The sequence below is a fragment of the Mangifera indica genome, chromosome 8, assembly GCF_011075055.1.
Source record: "Mangifera indica cultivar Alphonso chromosome 8, CATAS_Mindica_2.1, whole genome shotgun sequence".
NCBI lineage: Eukaryota > Viridiplantae > Streptophyta > Magnoliopsida > Sapindales > Anacardiaceae > Mangifera > Mangifera indica.
The window spans coordinates 6,035,456-6,053,243 of NC_058144.1; the positions used below are offsets into that span (position 1 = coordinate 6,035,456).

Below are 17,788 nucleotides of genomic sequence, written 5' to 3' on the forward strand. Positions count from 1 at the left end.
TGTCTGGTTGAAATTGATGGATACAATCATCTCTTTTTTTTTTTTTTATGGGACATGAAGAAGTGCTTTGCTCAACTATTACGCCATGGATCAGAATCACATTGACACTTCCCAGGTTTATCATAACTGACGAAACCCCTTTATTTTGAAAAATCATGCTAACACCCCCAATTAAACTGTAGTTAGGGATCTTTCTTTGGTAATTTTAGGTAGTCATTTAACCAAAACCTCATTTATCTCAAAATCTCATCACCTCAAATCAAGTATGAGAAACTTTTATTTGAGTTGAACCACGATCACATTAAACAAGTAAAATCATGAATACAGTAAACAACTCTACAATCACTATAGTGTAAACTCGGAAGAACAAAAATCAACAATGATAACTCTCAATGCAGTAAAAACATACTAACATGGCAGACCGTTTAGTAGTGGAGTGAAATCATCTATAGGGTATGGTCAGGGCAGGGAACCCATATTAGATAGCTATATGCTTTCAATTTACAATTGAGTCTACACTACAAGTTTGTTCATAACAGAAAGCCCCTGTTATCTTTAACTATTGTCTGTAACTGTACAAACATAAAACGAAACTTAGGTTCAACATAAAAAACTTAAAAACGAAAACAAAAATTTTTCATAAACAACTAGCTTTAATTTTTCTTAAGAGTAGTTGATGATTAACAATTCTCTGGAAATAAAAATCTTGAACAAGATGTCTCTTCTAAATATATTGCTGTTCTACATTTAATTTACAAAATAAATCTCAAAAGTTAAAAAGAGACTTGCCATACTAAGAACACAGGATTGAGAAAATCCAACCTCAATAGTGTAGCTCATGTCTTAAATTATCCAGTCGGAGAAGCTTGTTTGCTTGCCCTTCAGTGCTCTCTTGTTGTATCTCCTTCATTCATTGATGCAGTCCTCTCTTCATAGCTAAATGGTCACATGAGTTTGACAATGCATGTTGCAGAATTGATTACCACTTCATGATTCATAAATCATATAAAAGTAAAGACACAATGTGGGGAACAGCTTGAAATACGAATTCATTTGGCATATGGCAGTTTTGCACTTTCACTCCTTGTTAGAGAAAACAATGAACATATGAACATTTGCAAACTGCTAATACTAATCTACTTTTTTCCTATAATGATAGTTTGATTGGAATACCTGACTAATTAATCTACAGCATCCTGAGAGAAATGATTCATCTAAGATCTTGTATGAAGTCTATATGACAAATCACTTTGAGTTAGAGGTGCCTACACTAAGATGCCAACAGAGACATCACTATATTAACATCTAAGATAGAAAGAACAGAAATGAATATAACAATCCATTCCATTAGAAGTAATCATCAAATGCTGCTTCTTTGCCTTTGTCCCAGTTCTCACATCCTGCAGAATGTAGCCACCAAGACAAAGAGGTGTAAGATAGTTGCCATCAGCACAACCTATTCAACCAAGACTGACAACTAAGTTTGACGAATCACAGCAATAGAAAAAAAAACCTACAGATGTGATATTATAATTGCTAAATAGGGCAAGTTTTCTTCCTGAGAGTAAGAGTTTCAGATAAAAAACAGAGCTCTCTTATGTCAGGCCAAAGCTGTCAATGCGTTCACCCTACCGTGTGGCTAGTTACAACAGAATCCGAATTTGAGTTACATTCACATGAAGAAAGAAAAACTGACCTGTAATTTCTGTGGCTGAAATGTCCTGCACTATCAGCTGAAGGGCATTGGATTTAACTGGAGAGACGTTTGCAGAGGTAAGAACTGGTGCTGGGAAAGTGAAATCAGAGTCAGTTGATGAAGCATCAGAGTTATCCAAAGTATCACAATGCTCCTCCCTAATAATGGGTCGAGCAGATGAATTCGATGTTGATGAAGAACATAAGATCGTCTTCAGCTGTGAAAATTGCTCTGACATGCAAAACAACAGCCTGAGACAAACTAGATAACATAAGTATCAGTCAAACAACATGAAATTAATATAACAGAATTTATGCACATCAGGATCACAAACAAGGCCATTTGTCAGGATAAAAAATAAATACTGATTTTATTGTGTTGAGAACACTGTCTGTTGCATTTTATCACATATCAAATTAGGCATTGGAAAATGGAAAACATTAAGGTTGTACAGAAAAGGGTTCAACATTGGCAATACCTGTTCAAAGAATCTTGAAGTTGATAGACTATCCTTTCAGTTTCTTCTAATTTCTTAAGTCTTTTCTCACTAAGTTCCCAGGCTTCAAGACATTGCCTTTCAGCATACTCAGATCTTTGTGTTTCTGCCACCAACAAGGCCTGTGCAATATAATAAGGGTAAAATTTTCTAATCTGAGCCTGAAGAAGTACATTTTTTAACCCAAAGAAAAGATGTGGCATTCCAACTCAAATAACAAGCTAGAGAAAGAACACAAACCTTACCAAGTTCTCATAACAAGTAAAATACATTAAGAAACCTCTAATATTGTGGTCCATAATGTTTTCACCTCCACAGTTTAAACAAAGATGTATATTTGTAGCGTACATAGACAAATAATCTAAGAGATTAAGGTAGATATAAATACATGCTTTAAATGTTCATAGAGAAGAAAGGTGCGTAGGATTTTCTACCAGTTACAACCAAAAATTGGAGAAAGATGCAAACTCAAAAGAAGCTGACTGGAAAACTACCTCACAGCAAAGAGATTTCTTTGGCAAGTTTCTTATCCTTTTTTATTTGTTTTTAATCCTAAAATTTAGTTTAACAGAACTGAAACTCTGTTAGAGAAGAATAATGGGAGCATTTAAGAGATACTGGACACATCAGCAATACCTTCAACTTTTCCACCTCTTCAGTGAGGGTTTTAATCTTTTCAGCCTCTGTAGCCTCACATTCCTTGACAGATAATTGAAATTCAGTTTGAGAAGAATGAGAAACAATTGTAAAGATATATAGAACATTCCATGGATACCTTCATCTTCCCAACTTCTGTTGTGAGGGTTTCAATCTTTGCGGCCTCCTCAACAGGAATCAAGGTTTTGTGGGTTGAACATGATTCATTTGCATCTGCTGTACCCTTACATCCCTCTAAAGATAAAGGAGACTCAGTTTGATTAGAATAATTCTCCGCTTCAGCCTCTTGGACATCATTCAAAGTTTTGCTGGTCATAGTGCATGGTTCATTTGCTTCCTGTGCAGCCTCACCAGCTGACTGGTAAAGGAGACTCAGTTTAATATCTTATATTAGCATGTCATTTACAAACATATACATAAAAAATTAACAGTCTCATTGTCGGATTTATTTGGATGTTAGCTCGGCTCTGCATTGGCTTATTTCACATCTACCTCCATACATAATGATTACTAGAGCTCTATTCCAGTAGGCATTGTCATGAATTCCTAAATATAGCGTACAAAGTTTACCTTGCTAGAGAGCTTTATACTACTGATGGGCCCGTTATTGTAAATTTATACTTTTGGATCGAGTGATAAGGTCCTACGTTCAGATCCTCACATATCATGTGGCAACATTTGTATTTGGGTCTGTCCTTTCTGAATTTTGACTTGGTGCACATTAGACATAGCTCTAAATTTAAGTTTGGATCTCAGTAGGCATTAGATATGCTTTCCAATCTTTTTTTTTTTTTTACTATTTATTAACAGAATTTAATAAAGTGATTACATTTTATAAATTTCACATAAATATCTCAAAACTAATTTTTAAAATGCTATTTTTTTATTTTTTTGGTATTTTGGAAATGATAGAATGATTGTATAAGGAATTCATAATAATAATATTATTAATAATTAATTAAAATAATATTATGTGAGGATAACATATTATTTTAGAATAGGATATTTAAGATTAAGATAATATTTAAGGAGTTGTATATAAAGAGGAGTGAGTATTGTAAAAGGGGAAGCAATTTGATATTTGGATAATTTGGGCACCCTTTGGGAGGAGTTAACATCTTTGGTAAGATATGTAATAGGTATCTATCATATTGATATATTATTTTCCATTTTCAAGCAAAAAACCCAGGAGCTTGGGCACCAAATTTGAAATTAAAAAGTATTACTGGATCTTGCAACCTCAGTTATCATGGAAGAAATGAAATAAAATATTCCCGGTATGTGGTCCCTGACAGTTAAGGCAGGATCTAAACCAAACTGAATTAGAGTCGAAAGTCGACTTAGCTCGATTTAGCTCGGTTTAAATTCGTTTACTTTAAATATGAATGAGCGTAAATTAAAAGATTCGACTCGTTTTAAAACCTAGCTGAACTTGAGCTATAAAAAGTTTGGTTCAGTTTGACTCGCGAACTAAATAGATGGCTCAATTCTGTTCGAACTTGGGTCACAGCTCGATTCGAATTATGTTAAATAATTGTTAAAAGACGTCGTTTTGTTAATAAGTCACGAATTCAAACCATGAATTTGAGTCAAATATCCAAGTTATGAATTTAAGTCAAATTTGAATTAAACTTGAACCGAATCATTTTTATTGGAATCGAACTCGAACTAATCTTAATGTTGGCTCGGCGAATTCAAATCGAACTCAAGCCAAGCTATTTTTTATTAGAGCCGAACTCAAGCCAAGGGGTATTCGGACTTGGTTTGATTCGTATCCACCTCTACCAGTGGCAGCTGAGGTATTTAAACCTCCGATTTTAACATGAAATCAAGGAGGTGAGACCATTCAGCTGAGCCCACCAGATTACCAAAATAATGGAAATAAAATTTTCTTATCAATTACTCAGCAGTACAATTAAATTAACACTTACCATTTTTAGTTTCCTAACCTCTCTTCGGGTCATTATTCCTCTCCATCTGCTTTGCGTAAAAAGCAATGCTGTTCTGAGTTTCTTATAGTTTGAAGAAGCTCTGTGGCTGCCCCAACGGGCCTGCAAGATGAACAAAGTGATAAACCTTTTTTTGGAGAGCACAAAATATCCTTTAAACATTACATTACATAATCAGGTAGGGAGTAACCTGAATAATGACTGCAGCCCTGTTATGCAGTCGTAGTCTATAGCTGAATTCACGTTGAGCAGCCATTGTCCGTAAGCATGTCTGCAAGAGAATTGCAGCAGCCTTTACCTTATAAAAGTCTCTTCTTGATACTAATCTTCGCAAATTCTTCTGAATTTTAACAGCGGCTGTTGATATCTTCAGGTACTCATAGTATTGGCGAGCCAATTCCCCTGTTTATAATACCAGAAGATCAACACAAAATGACTTACAGAAGCTCCACTAATATGTGCATCGAATTCTAGCTGAAAAGAACCAAACAAATGAAGTAATGGATCCTTCCAACAAAATGCATCAGATGAGGAAAAATAGGCTTAGCATACTATTTTCAGCTGGCGGACAATGTTTGCCTACTACTAAAAGTCAAAGCAAAAGGATCTCTTTTCTGCATGATAACCCTTGTCAGGATTTCAGAACAACATTGTTGAAATGTATCTCTTTGCCTACTACTAAAAGTCAAAGCAAAAAATGAGTTGTCACTTCATTACTTAATTTCCCTTGATAACCTGCATTCTGAAGAAAATGTAATTCATTTGCTTTGATAATGTTAGGCCCCAATTTGTTGAAATGTATCACAAAAAACACTGGGAGGATAAAGTCTACAGGAGGAGGACAAAAGATAAGTAGTCGAGGAGGAAAGCAGATAATGCAAGAAGAGAAGAGTTAGGTAAGGCAGACGTAGTTTGCAAATTAGTGATTTAGAATTGAATAATAAACAATTACCTGTTTAAATTAAGATTTAGGATAAACAAGATTACCTAATAAATTAGAATTTAAGTTTGGATAAGGGAAGATATTTACCTATTTAAACAAGGTAGGGAAAGCATGGATTATTTATATGAACACTGCTGACAGAGTAGCTCTGTTACTGTAGGTGGAGCACCTTTGTTTCCAATCTAGGAGTAGCGTTTAGATTATTTTATTTTATATTATTTTACCTTCAGACAGTATTTGCTAATTATTCAATACAAATTCTTCCCTTTATTTACTTATTGCAACTTAGGGTCCTATCAACTAATATCCATTTTGAGGGAAAAAAAAAAAAAACTAAGTTGGACAAAATAGGATGCTACCAAAGAACCAATCAACTCACCTCGACAAAAAGATTGTATATCAACAGAAGCACGACAGATAGCAATGTATTGTTTTCGAGTAATACGAGTTCTAGCTTGACTCTGAATAACTTTAGCTGAACCACCAAGTATAATTGTTCTCCGCCCATCTAGCTCAGCCAATTGTCCAGCTCTTAGGAAAACCTTTGTCTTTCCAATCTGCAAAACCATTTGTTGCCCATAAAATATAATATCTATCATCATGAGGCATATATTAAAACATGAGTAGTCAAATCATACACTTTCTTTTAGGCACTTCAATTATATATAATGACAGGGTAGAATTCCATTAGAATTAAATGTAGGTGTACTAAAATCAATATATGATTGACTCAAATGTACATATTTGGATGCTTCAATCATCGGATACAGCATGATAATGCAAAGAGGAAAAACAAAACATTCTCTTCCAGCAAATACCTGATACCCTTTAATTTCCATCTTTTCCAATATCCATTTGCAGGCATCTGGTTCCCCATGGCTGCTCATTAAAGCAAAAAATTTAAGGAACAAAAAATTAATCATGCGGGACCAACAAGCCTGAAGAACTTCAAGTTAACCAAGCAAAAAGATGTAATTTGTTGGAAACATAAAAAATGCTTACTTCTGTTTCAGAACCTCTGGTGCAAGAATACTAAATCGTTCTAGAAATTCAGTGAAAGTTCTATTTGTGGGATATCCAGCACATTTGATTCTAATGGCCTCTAGAACACCCTACAGGAAAAATCATGAGAAGAAAAGAAAAGAAAAAAACACAAAGATTCCAACATATACAGATAATGATGCAACATAAGCCAAATGGCGCTTACACCAGAACGTAGTTGTTGCATGACACTTATATTATCAAATAAGGCAGGTTCCAGCAAATAATTTGGCTTCACACATCTAATGTAAAGAGGCTGTGTAGAATTTAGTGTATCCATCAATTGTAGTAGTTGTAGCTGCAAGATCGCATCATAACATTAGGTCTCACCTTTTATTAGAATGTGCATAAAAAGTAGATGATGTATAGTACAACTCGAGAGAAGATTAAACAACTAAAATTACAAACAAAATGATGGATAAGAAGCTACCTTAAAACGAGAACCTAAAGAAGAAAACTTGGAAGACTTAGTTGTCTCCTTAAAACGAGAACCTAAAGATGAAAACTTGGAAGACTTAGTCGTCTCGTCAAAAACCGAAGGAAACAGGGCTGCTACAAAAGAACAGTTCGAAGCACTCAACAACTCTTGATGTTCAGGAACAACATAATCTTTGTTTTTGTCTAAGAAGTGATCTGACTGATATTGAACCTGAAATCATGTGCATCAAAACAATATTATTAAAATGCATAGCCCTCACATAACTAACAATAATTTAAACAACCACATAGCCAGACCATAACTCACCTCTCCCGCATAATGAACAATAGTAAAGTCTGAGCGAGTCAATTTTGGCTTTATGAAGCGGTTGTGATCTTTGAATGTCTGGTAAAGCTTTTGTGCAAATGTTTCATGAGTTGACTTAGGAAACATACTGTAAATAAAAAATTATTCCTTGTCAGCAGGAGCACAACATTCCCATTTAATTTGTAATGGCCTTTTTTGTTTGTTTGGTTGATAGTTTCGTGATTTTTCAAAAACCCAAATGCAGCAAGAACAATGTCTCTAAGATCACAATAAGAGCAAAGAAAATTTCTCATACCATGCTTCATCAAGTAAAGCAATGATTCCTCCTGGCCTCTGCAGAAACACTATAAATTAGAAACCTGATCATAAAATCTAATGTAGCAAATCATCCACTAATAGTTAAAGTACTGAGTTAATAACAGAGCTAAATGATAAAATTCAAGATATAAAGTTATGCGGCAATGTAATTAGACAACATTAAGACATCAATGGACCATTTTCATGGCTTACGGATAATTATTCAACATTTCAAGGACCAAATAAAAGAACATGTTAGACAAAATTATACAAATAGCATCATTCCAGAAGTATTATATGTGAATAGGATAACTCTATTTTTATTCCATCAGCTCAGCCAAGGTCCAAAAGAAATGTTCATAATACGCAAGAAAAAAAAAACCTCCATATAAAGTTCACGTTCCTCCCAACACCATCAAAAGATACCAACAATCTTTCCTACTTTGGGTTGGATAAAAAATACATGGTTCCACCAGTAAAAGGTTTACACTTCCCAAGACAAGATATACTAAACAATAGTTTTAGACATTTTCATCAAAATGTTTATGCTCTGAAACTTTGACAATTTAGAATTCTATCATATTTTAGGAAAAGCTTAAGGCAGGGTTTACACCAATACCTTCCATTTGGTATTCAAATGGGAGAGGACTTGTTTTACCTTCATACAAAGTTTTCATGGGAGTGAAGTTCAAAAGCAAGAAGGTTGACAGCAAAGTAGGAATAGATAAGAGCAACAAGTTCATAAGAACTGGTAAACTAAAGATAAAGAGCATGAAAACCTTCTCAATAAGGTCTACCACATCTTGGTTATCAATGAACTCTACATAGCTCCAATCAATTTCCTCTTTTGAGTATTCATTCTGCTCCATCTTGAACACGTGCTAAATGGAAACATAAACATCCAGATTATAGCATGAAAAACCAAGTTAAGTTTAAAGTTTGTCAAATTTGACTAACCTCATACCTGGTTGAAATGTTGTTGCAGCTTTTCATTTGTAAAATTAATGCAAAACTGCTCAAAACTGCAAAGAATAATTTATTTGAATTCAAGTCAGAATATATGTGCAGCTAAGACAGATAATTCAATACGCATGTTATCATATTTTATATATTCAATTAAGATGGAAAAAAATAAGAGCAAAAAATCCTCATAAAGTTTCATCAATTTAGAAAGCCCTGAATATGGTAATTGTTGAGAAATATAATTTTTCCTCAAATTTTGGAAACCATAGATTTTTACTAATTTGTTAGGTATTTAGTTGCAATTTTATTACTCAGTTTATTTTCCTATATTTTGTTTCCTATTTTTTGATAAGAAAGTCAATATAGTTAGTTCCTAATTTCCATTCTATGTTCTAATATTAATTGTTTATAAACCAGGATTATTTCTAAAAATAATAGGATTAATTTACCAATCAACTTTTATCAAAGTATAGTAGTCATAGGTTCATTGTTCTTGAACAGGGATTTTTTTCTCTTGATATGGACTCTTTGTGGTGCAATTATTATAAAAAGTCTCATCATAGGATAGATAAGTGTTGGAAACTTCATAGTAAGCCTCTCAAGCATGGACAATCAAAGGGGAAGGATAAACATACGTGGCAAATACTCAACAAACAACTAAAAAGGGCACTCAAGTGAGTTCAACAGAAAAGAGATTGAAAAATTAAGAAGTTTGTTGGAGTCATGGGAGAAACCAATAAGTTCAGTGTTTCTATCAATGCCACATTTGTTGAAAATGAACCTTTTTTGCTAGTCCTCTTTAAAGGGCATATTAGCCTTGGAAGAGAAGGGCAATTCATATTCCTTGCCCAAATTTCCAAAGTCTTCGATTACAATCTCTACTCTCATTGTGTCTCATACACTTACTATGCCGAAGCCTAAATCTCCTACTCTACCCAAGTCTATGTCTCTTAACGTTCCGACTTCCTTTAAGTCAACTTCTCACAATGAGTCACAAGAGCTGATGAAGGGAAAACAATTAGATATGACTCATAACTCCAACTACTCAATCTCGACAAGTTTAATTGTCTAAATCTAGTCCTAATTTTGAAACAGTTGAGGCAAACAGTGCTCCTAAATCTAATGAAATTGAAATTTTTGATCCAAATAACTTAAATATTCCGATTGCAATTTAAAAAGGTATTATTAGAACATGCACCAAACATCCTTTATACATGTTAACCTACAAACACTTGTCTCCTAACCACAAAGTTCTCCTCACCAACCTAAACACAACTCTCATACCCAAAGCTTTATTCGAAGCACTAAGTGACAAGAATTGAGAAATTGTCATGAAGGTGGAGATGGAAGCTCCAGAGGAAAACAAGACATGAGAGTTGGAAAAATTGCCAAGTGGAAAAAAACTATAGGGTAAAGATGAGTATTCACCATTAAGTATAAGTTAGATGACTCACTAGAACAATACATGAAAAGGCTAGTGGCAAAGGGATATATTTAGACATATGAAATAGATTATCTTGAAATATTTATTCCAGTGGTTAACATAAATATTGTACGAGTGTTATTGTCTAAAGTTGTCAATCTGAATTGCAAACTACAACAATTTGATGTGAAAAATGCACTTTTGCATGGTGATCCAAAGAAGGAAATTTGCATGGAAGTGCCACCAAGTTTTGAGTCAAAAATAAACAAGGATGTAATGTGTAGATTGAGAAAAGCCTTGTACGGAAGAAGCTTGGTTTGGTAGATTTACCAAAGTTATGTTTGGTATACGATATAGATAGAGTCAAGGTAATCATATCATGTTTGTAAATACTCGATTGTAGGAGTAACAACATTATTGATATATGTGGATCATATTATAATGATGTGAAATAATGTAGATTGAATAAAAAACTTGAAAAAGTGTTTTGTGAAAAAGTTCAAAATTAAGGAATTAGGGAGATTAAAATATATTTTGGGAATTGAAATACACATTCTCGAAAAAAGATTTTTATAGCCCAACAAAAATATGTTTTAGACCTATTGACCAACTAGGAAACTTAGAAGCAAGATAGTTAATACACCCATAGAGCCTAATCTTCGACTTAGAGATGCTTCAGATAATACTACAGTAGATAAAAGCTCCTAACAAAGACTTGTTAAAAAACTATTTTATTTATCCCATACTAAACCAAATATAGCCCATGTTGTAAGCATTGTAAGTCAATTCATCCATAATCTTAAGGAACCACATTTAACAGTATTGAATTTTATAACATCTAAAAGAATCACCAGGCAGAAGAATTTTATTTAAGAGAGAGAAATTGTCACTTGAAGCCTATACTAATGCAAACTGTGCAAGATCTATTATCAATAAGAGATCAACCCCCAAGTATTCTACTTTTTTGGGAGGAAATCTTGTATCGTGGATAAGTAAAAGCAAAACATTATGGTTCGATCAATCGCAAAAGTCAAGTTCAAATCAATAACATTGAGAATATGTAAGATATTAAGGCTTAAAATAATCTTAGGTGATTTGTAGATTAAATAGAAGGGTCCAATGAGACTTTATCATGACAATAAAACAATATTTAACATCGTTTATTATCCTGTACAACACGACATAACAAAACATGTTGAAGTTAATAGACATTTTATAAAGGAGAAGTTGTCTAATATGTACTTCATTTGTGCCTACAAGTGGTCAAGTTGTCCATATTTTAATAAAAGGATTGCCTAGTGTAGTTTGTTAGAATCTAACAAACAAGCTTGGAATGAAAGATATCCATTTACTAGTTTGAAGGAGAGTGTTTATAAATACAATTTTTTTTCTTATTTAGGAAGTCGTAGATTGTTACTATTTTGTTAAAGATTTAGTTGCAATTTCATTATTCAGTTTATTTTACTTTATATTATTTCGTATTTTTCTATAGGAAAGTCAATCAAATTAGTTTCTATTATTAATTGTATATAAACTGCGATTAATCGTAAAGAATAATAAGATAAATTTACTGTTTAACTTTTATCAATAACAAATTTAAACAACCAAAGTGAAGAAAATTTTCTAGTTAAAGTTTTAAAACAATATTTTTATGTTTTTGGTCTACCATGCCCTTTCATGGTCTATTATATTGCAGTTATACAATAGTTGGAATCCATAGTAGTGGAGATTAGAGAAAAAAATTGGTTGAGAGGCAATATTGCTATCCTATTGTTTCCCATATCTTACTATGTTTAAGAAAGAATAATTGGGTTGATGATTCTCTATCCACTTTCCTTTCCCATCAATGAATAGCAACATAATAAAAATGATCTCTCTCTCCTCAAACAAACCAAATAAAAGGTCCATCTATAACTAAATATCAATGTCACGTGTAGGTTATACTTTGTCAACCAAATGACACAACCATCACTATCATGACTAAGGCATAAAAACTTTGTGGGAAGCCTTGATAGATCATCTTAAGAACATAATAATTAGTAAAAGTTAGTGCTGGCAGGCATGATAATGAAAGCACAATTTAAGGTATAAGATCAATACTTTCTTCTAGCTTGAGATTATATCACTAATCAAAAGATGAAAGATGTGAGCAACATATATAGAAATTTGTCAGCTTGAGGGAAATTTTGAAGCAAATAAGAATTCAACATTAGGGTTCCCTACAACATCATGGCGACTTTGTACATTTTAAGATTAATTGGGATTATACTACTCCCTTTTAAAAATTGTTGAAAATTTATATAGTGGTATTGTTGGGGCTTCAAGTGTGTGTGTATAACTTGTTTATTTTTCCACCATTATCACCAACTTTCAAACGTAACCAAAGCCTAGTCCAAGTGAGATTCAAGCTCGAGACCATGTATTGATCCACAAGAGACCTAAACTTGGCACCTACTTGGGCTTCCCAAGTTATCTTAAGATTTGAGGCTAGCATCTCAAGGCGCCCTTTGATAGATTAGGACAAGGATGTATTGGGTCTAAGAAATGGATTTTTGTGCAGACAAACAAGTAAAATCTTTATAGTACGTGTACATGTGTATGCATGTGTGGGTGAGAGAAAGAAAGGAATATATGTAAACAATTATTACCTGTTAGTTTCAAAGCTTTCAAAACCATAAATATCAAGGATCCCAATCAAACAATTTGAACAAGGATCTTGACCAATGGAGAGGTTGATTTTGTCAACCAACCTGGACATAATAGAAAAATGATAAATGATGCACTTTTACATAGATTCCTTCCTTGAAGAATGAATAGTAATGTACAATGAATATGAAACCTGAAAAAAATATTAGAAGTTGGTATTTACCAATTAAACAAACGAGAATATATAATCTTGGCTAAACCATCCCTGCTAACTGTCGCACCAAGTGGATCAAGACTTCTTTTGATAATTTCTCCTTTAGTAATCATTATACGTTTACACAATGCATTTTCAAGTGCATCAAGATCACACCTGAATTGAGGATGACATCAAATAATGTCACCATTCAAACAAGAAAAAGTACTGAAGCACAATATTATCAAGGTTTTAATCTTACATGAGAAGCTCTGCTGTAATTTTAAGATGGAATTTTGACTTGTCATCTTTTATAACCGATGAATCTTCTTCCCCCTTGGCAAAATCAACATTACCAAGATGAAGAATAGCAGCCACAACTCTGAATATTGCCTCCTAGGATATAGAGAGAGAGAGAGGAGACAGAGAGATTATTCTGAATTGCAAAAATATGTTTAGCACTTCCATTATACATATGTTAAAATAAATTGTTGTGGCCTTACCTGTTCTTTCTCACTTACTCCAAGAATATCCATAGCTTTCCTTGTTGCAAGATAATCATGAGCATCACTAACACCAACCAATTCATAGCAATTGGATTGATTGAGATAGTGAAATGACTTCGGATTTCCTAGCTTATATCTCTCAATCTCCTGATAAGACTTAAAATCTATTAGTTAGAATGATATGACAAATTTTCACAATTATTTTAAAAAAATATCCAATAAAAGAAGTTTAATATCAAGCAAGACAACCACCTCTCGTGGTGCTGCACAGAGAAGGTAAAAACAATGATAGTTACGCTCAGAATCTGCAATTTGGCAAACACGAGATCTCTCTAAAAGATAAGTTCTAATGGCTGCCCCAGATATTCTTCCTTGCTTATCAAACTGAATCTGAACAAATTTCCCAAAACGACTGTACCAATATATTTATCAAATAATCATTATTTACAAATTGCTATAAAATTGAGAGAATGAGAAAGAAATTATTCAGATAGTAAATTCATTTCCCCTAATTATCAACCAAAAATCATAAGAGAAGCAGCCAAAGATACTATGAAATATTTATTTATAGCTATTTTAATTTTCTTCAATATAACTACAAACTCAATAGTTATATTAGCACAACATTCAGAAAATGTACTTCTTATACAAGTGGAAGTTCTGTAAATACCATTTTGTATTCAACATTATAACAATATAAGGAGTTACAAATTATTGTTTAATAAAAAAATTAAATATGGAGTAGAAATCAATGTTTCATACCTGGAATTGTTATTTTTAACAGTTTTTGCATTGCCAAATGCTTCAAGAACTGGATTTGACTGCATCATCCCAATTAGTACAAAACTTCAGATGGTTCCAAGTTAAAACTAGATTAAACTAACTTATATCAAGTGATATTAAGTTCCTACGCAACACCAAATTCTTTATGCAGAAAAGGAGTGACTTGAATTTAAAGTTGACAAGTATATATTGAAATTTTTATTCTAGATTCCAATTAGGGAAGGTGAGAATGTCTTGGAGAATTTTATAATCTAGCAAGTTAAATCTTCTATTAAATGCCCATTTTTTTATAAACAAAGCAAGTGCATCACGTCAAGGCATGGCGTCTCACCAGCACATCACACCTAATGGTCAAACAAGATAACAAGATAACAAGAACACCAACATGGGTTTATTGGCAATATCAAACTCTGACATATATGACATGCCTAAGTCCCTAAGCAATGGCCACAAAAGCACACTGAATAACCTCAGTCACCACAAGGGAAACTCTATCCTAGTCAGAGATGTACAACTAGCTAGTGAAACTGAGAATTTTCAAGCCACAAATACCATACCTGAAGACATTACCTTATTCTTGCCCTAAAGTAAACTTCCCATGAACCTTGATAAATTGAATAATTTATAAGAGAGATATATTATCCAGCTTACTTCTAAAACTTGTTGTTCGACAGTCCGTCCGTCAGCAGAAGCACGACCACCCAGATATGCAAGGTATCGCATGATCATTTTAGTGGACTCAGTCTTACCAGACCCACTTTCACCACTGACTAGTATAGAGTTGCTTTTTCCTTCATTAATCATTGTCCTGTTCAAATCTATAAAATATAGCAACACATCTCCTTGATATTTAAAGATGAATAGTAAGAAAGTAAAAGCAGTTACATTATCACCTATATGCAACATCAGCAATTGCAAAAACATGAGGTCTTAGCTTTCCAATTGGTGCTCCCCTGTACTGTTCCATTATATAAGTATCATACAGATTTGAGATTCCTTGAAAAGGATTGAGTGCAATCAGAATGTTTCCCACGTAGGTCTGCACGATGTTAAAAATATTATAACAGGGCAACTCATAATTGTGGTAATAAGTCATCTACTCCCACAATGAAAGACCATAGTGAGTCAACACCAACAGTAAAGTCAATCTCACATAAATTTCATTGGCTTCGTATCTTGTGGCTAAATTGTGCAGGACTCCAGGTTCATGCAAATATGATATCTTAGTCATGTCATCAAAACCACCAGCAGTAGCTTCTGCATCCTTCGGGTATACTTCTGACAACTTTGCAACAATCTGGCAACACCATGGCAATGGTAAAAACTATAAAATAACCGTTCAGATTTCACAATGAGTAGTTCTCATATAAATAATTGAACTTAAGAATCCAAACTAGGTAATGTTACAACTTTGTGGGAAGAAAACAAAAGAAGCACCACAGACACTATACTAAGTTCAAAGAGTACCAAAATTCTAAAGTAAAGAACAAGAATTAAAAAAAGAACAGTGAAGATAGATCTTGCAAAACAAAGTCTGAAAATAAACTGCTTTTAATTAACAATATTCTTAAATTGGTCTTCAAAAAAAGACCACACTCAAGCAACAGCACTCCTCCACTTCCTATAACTCTCACACAAATGACACCAAGACAAAGAAAAATTCAGGACCATCAAACATGTAATGAAGATAGCGTGCCAGCATTTTCATAATCCCTTTTGCACATAAGTGAAACTTCAACATTGTTCAAGTGCCCCATGAAGAATGAAGTCAGCTTGGATTTAACTGCCAACACCTTTAAAGGAACATAGTTTAGCACAGTGAGAATTAAACTTACCGCCCTTGCATCACTTGTTTGAATCTCAACTTCCTGTCCTACAACGTTGATAACAATTCCATCTATAAAAGCCAATTCTCGATCTACCACCCATATATGAGTTCCAGCAACAATGTTTTCTTGAGTCTCCTGAGACATTGAAAGTCGTAAGAAATACCATAACTCAATGCTTCAGATAACATAGTAGCTGTACAATAATGACAATATCAAGAAATGAAGGGAACTTATTTTTATGCATACAAATTGCTTGAACTAGTTCTGATCTGAAGAAATTTTGATATTATCCTCAGAGCCTCCAAATTCTAACATGTTAGCTCCAAGATATTTAAAACAAAGACCACGTGTGGACAATGTTCACAAACTTGCCATCCATAAAGCTTATGTCAAAAGCGTTAGATGGTCTACAATCTAATGTTTAAAAATGTCAAAACACATAACAAATCAAGATCATCTATATCTTCAACACCAATGACACATTGAATAGACCATAGGTACTTTGTTAAGTTAAAGAGAAGCAAACTTACTAGGGAATGGAGCTAAATATCAAAATCGCGATTTTATCCGAGATATCCGTTCAGTTAATACTCTTATAGCTTTGGTTATTATTATCTGTGCTAGAAATATATAATCAAGAGACCAATAAATTATCTCTTAAGTTGCTGGATCGAAACCACTTATAACAATTATAAGCATGCAAACCCTAGATTAACTTGAAATTCCATGACGACACCTACTTTGAAGTTGAGAAAATTGGATTATGCAAATTAATATACCATTATGATTCTCAATGAAGCCGATGAGATGGAATTTCTTCTTTTAAAGCAGTTCAGACGAAATCAACTCCAATCTTGAAGCAGTTCAGACGAAATCAACTCCATCAAAATTACGCAAATTCTGACGAGGCCAACTGTAATCACAGCAAAAACATAAATGCATGTCCAATAATAACTTGAAATTTCATAACAATGCCTCCTTTAAAGCTAAGAAAATAGAATAATACAAATTATTCTACCATTCTGATTCCCAATGGAGCCTATGGGATGAACTCTCTTCACCAATTTTCCATAAAAAATACGCAAATTGTGAGCAAACCAACAGCAATCCCGGCGTGAAAAAAAGAAAAAAGATTGCAGGTGAAGTGTATTAGCTATTGTTTCTTGCTTGGCGCTCTGTTTGTGATCGTGTGGTGTTGTTAGTGGAGATGGCATTGCTAGAACATCCTTCGTTTTCGCCATGATTGGGGATGCTTGTGGCTAGTTTGCCCAAGAACCCCGTATGACCGCTAGGACGCAATTTTAATGTTGTATTACCGCCTCTCGTACCTCCTTATTTTTTATAGATTTTTTTTTTAAATTGAAACGCTAATGTTACTGTTGGGTGTTGACTCTCGATTAATCAAATAAATGACAGCTTTTTTCTTTTTTTAACAAATAAGTAAAAAACTCGTGTCAAATTATTTATACGAGTCCCTTTTGTAAGGAATACAAATATACGGTATTCATAATATATGATAAATTGATGGTCCAATAATAGCAAAATCAAATCCCTCTATTCATACCCCATGAGTAAAAGTATTTTAATCTGAAAATATTATATTTTCCAAAAAAAATTATAT

The 17,788-nt window shown here is 33.4% G+C and overlaps 1 protein-coding gene across 3 annotated transcripts; it reads right to left on the reverse strand.

Moving 5' to 3' along the window:
- Positions 1-692: 692 nt before the first annotated feature.
- On the reverse strand, positions 693-17,504 carry LOC123223816 (myosin-11-like). Of its 3 annotated transcripts, XM_044647205.1 has the most exons (27): positions 17,186-17,504; positions 16,947-17,080; positions 16,174-16,302; positions 15,492-15,635; positions 15,232-15,377; positions 14,990-15,146; positions 14,318-14,376; positions 13,808-13,967; positions 13,553-13,702; positions 13,312-13,445; positions 13,080-13,226; positions 8,789-8,846; positions 8,604-8,705; positions 7,823-7,860; positions 7,528-7,654; positions 7,213-7,431; positions 6,949-7,080; positions 6,744-6,853; positions 6,560-6,620; positions 6,121-6,298; positions 4,989-5,200; positions 4,781-4,900; positions 2,968-3,207; positions 2,829-2,891; positions 2,175-2,314; positions 1,697-1,947; positions 693-1,400 (listed from the first exon to the last, which is right to left on the reverse strand). In XM_044647205.1, exons 2-27 carry the CDS (start codon positions 16,947-16,949, stop codon positions 1,348-1,350), a joined length of 3,333 nt encoding a protein of 1,110 aa, XP_044503140.1. In that variant the 5' UTR covers positions 16,950-17,080; positions 17,186-17,504; the 3' UTR covers positions 693-1,347. The 3 variants fall into 3 exon arrangements, with proteins under 3 accessions (XP_044503140.1, XP_044503139.1, XP_044503141.1); XM_044647204.1 differs by lacking the exons at positions 16,947-17,080; positions 17,186-17,504 and adding an exon at positions 12,859-12,960 and having other exon boundaries at positions 16,174-16,311; XM_044647206.1 differs by lacking the exons at positions 15,492-15,635; positions 16,174-16,302; positions 16,947-17,080; positions 17,186-17,504 and adding an exon at positions 12,859-12,960 and having other exon boundaries at positions 15,224-15,359.
- Positions 17,505-17,788: the final 284 nt, after the last annotated feature.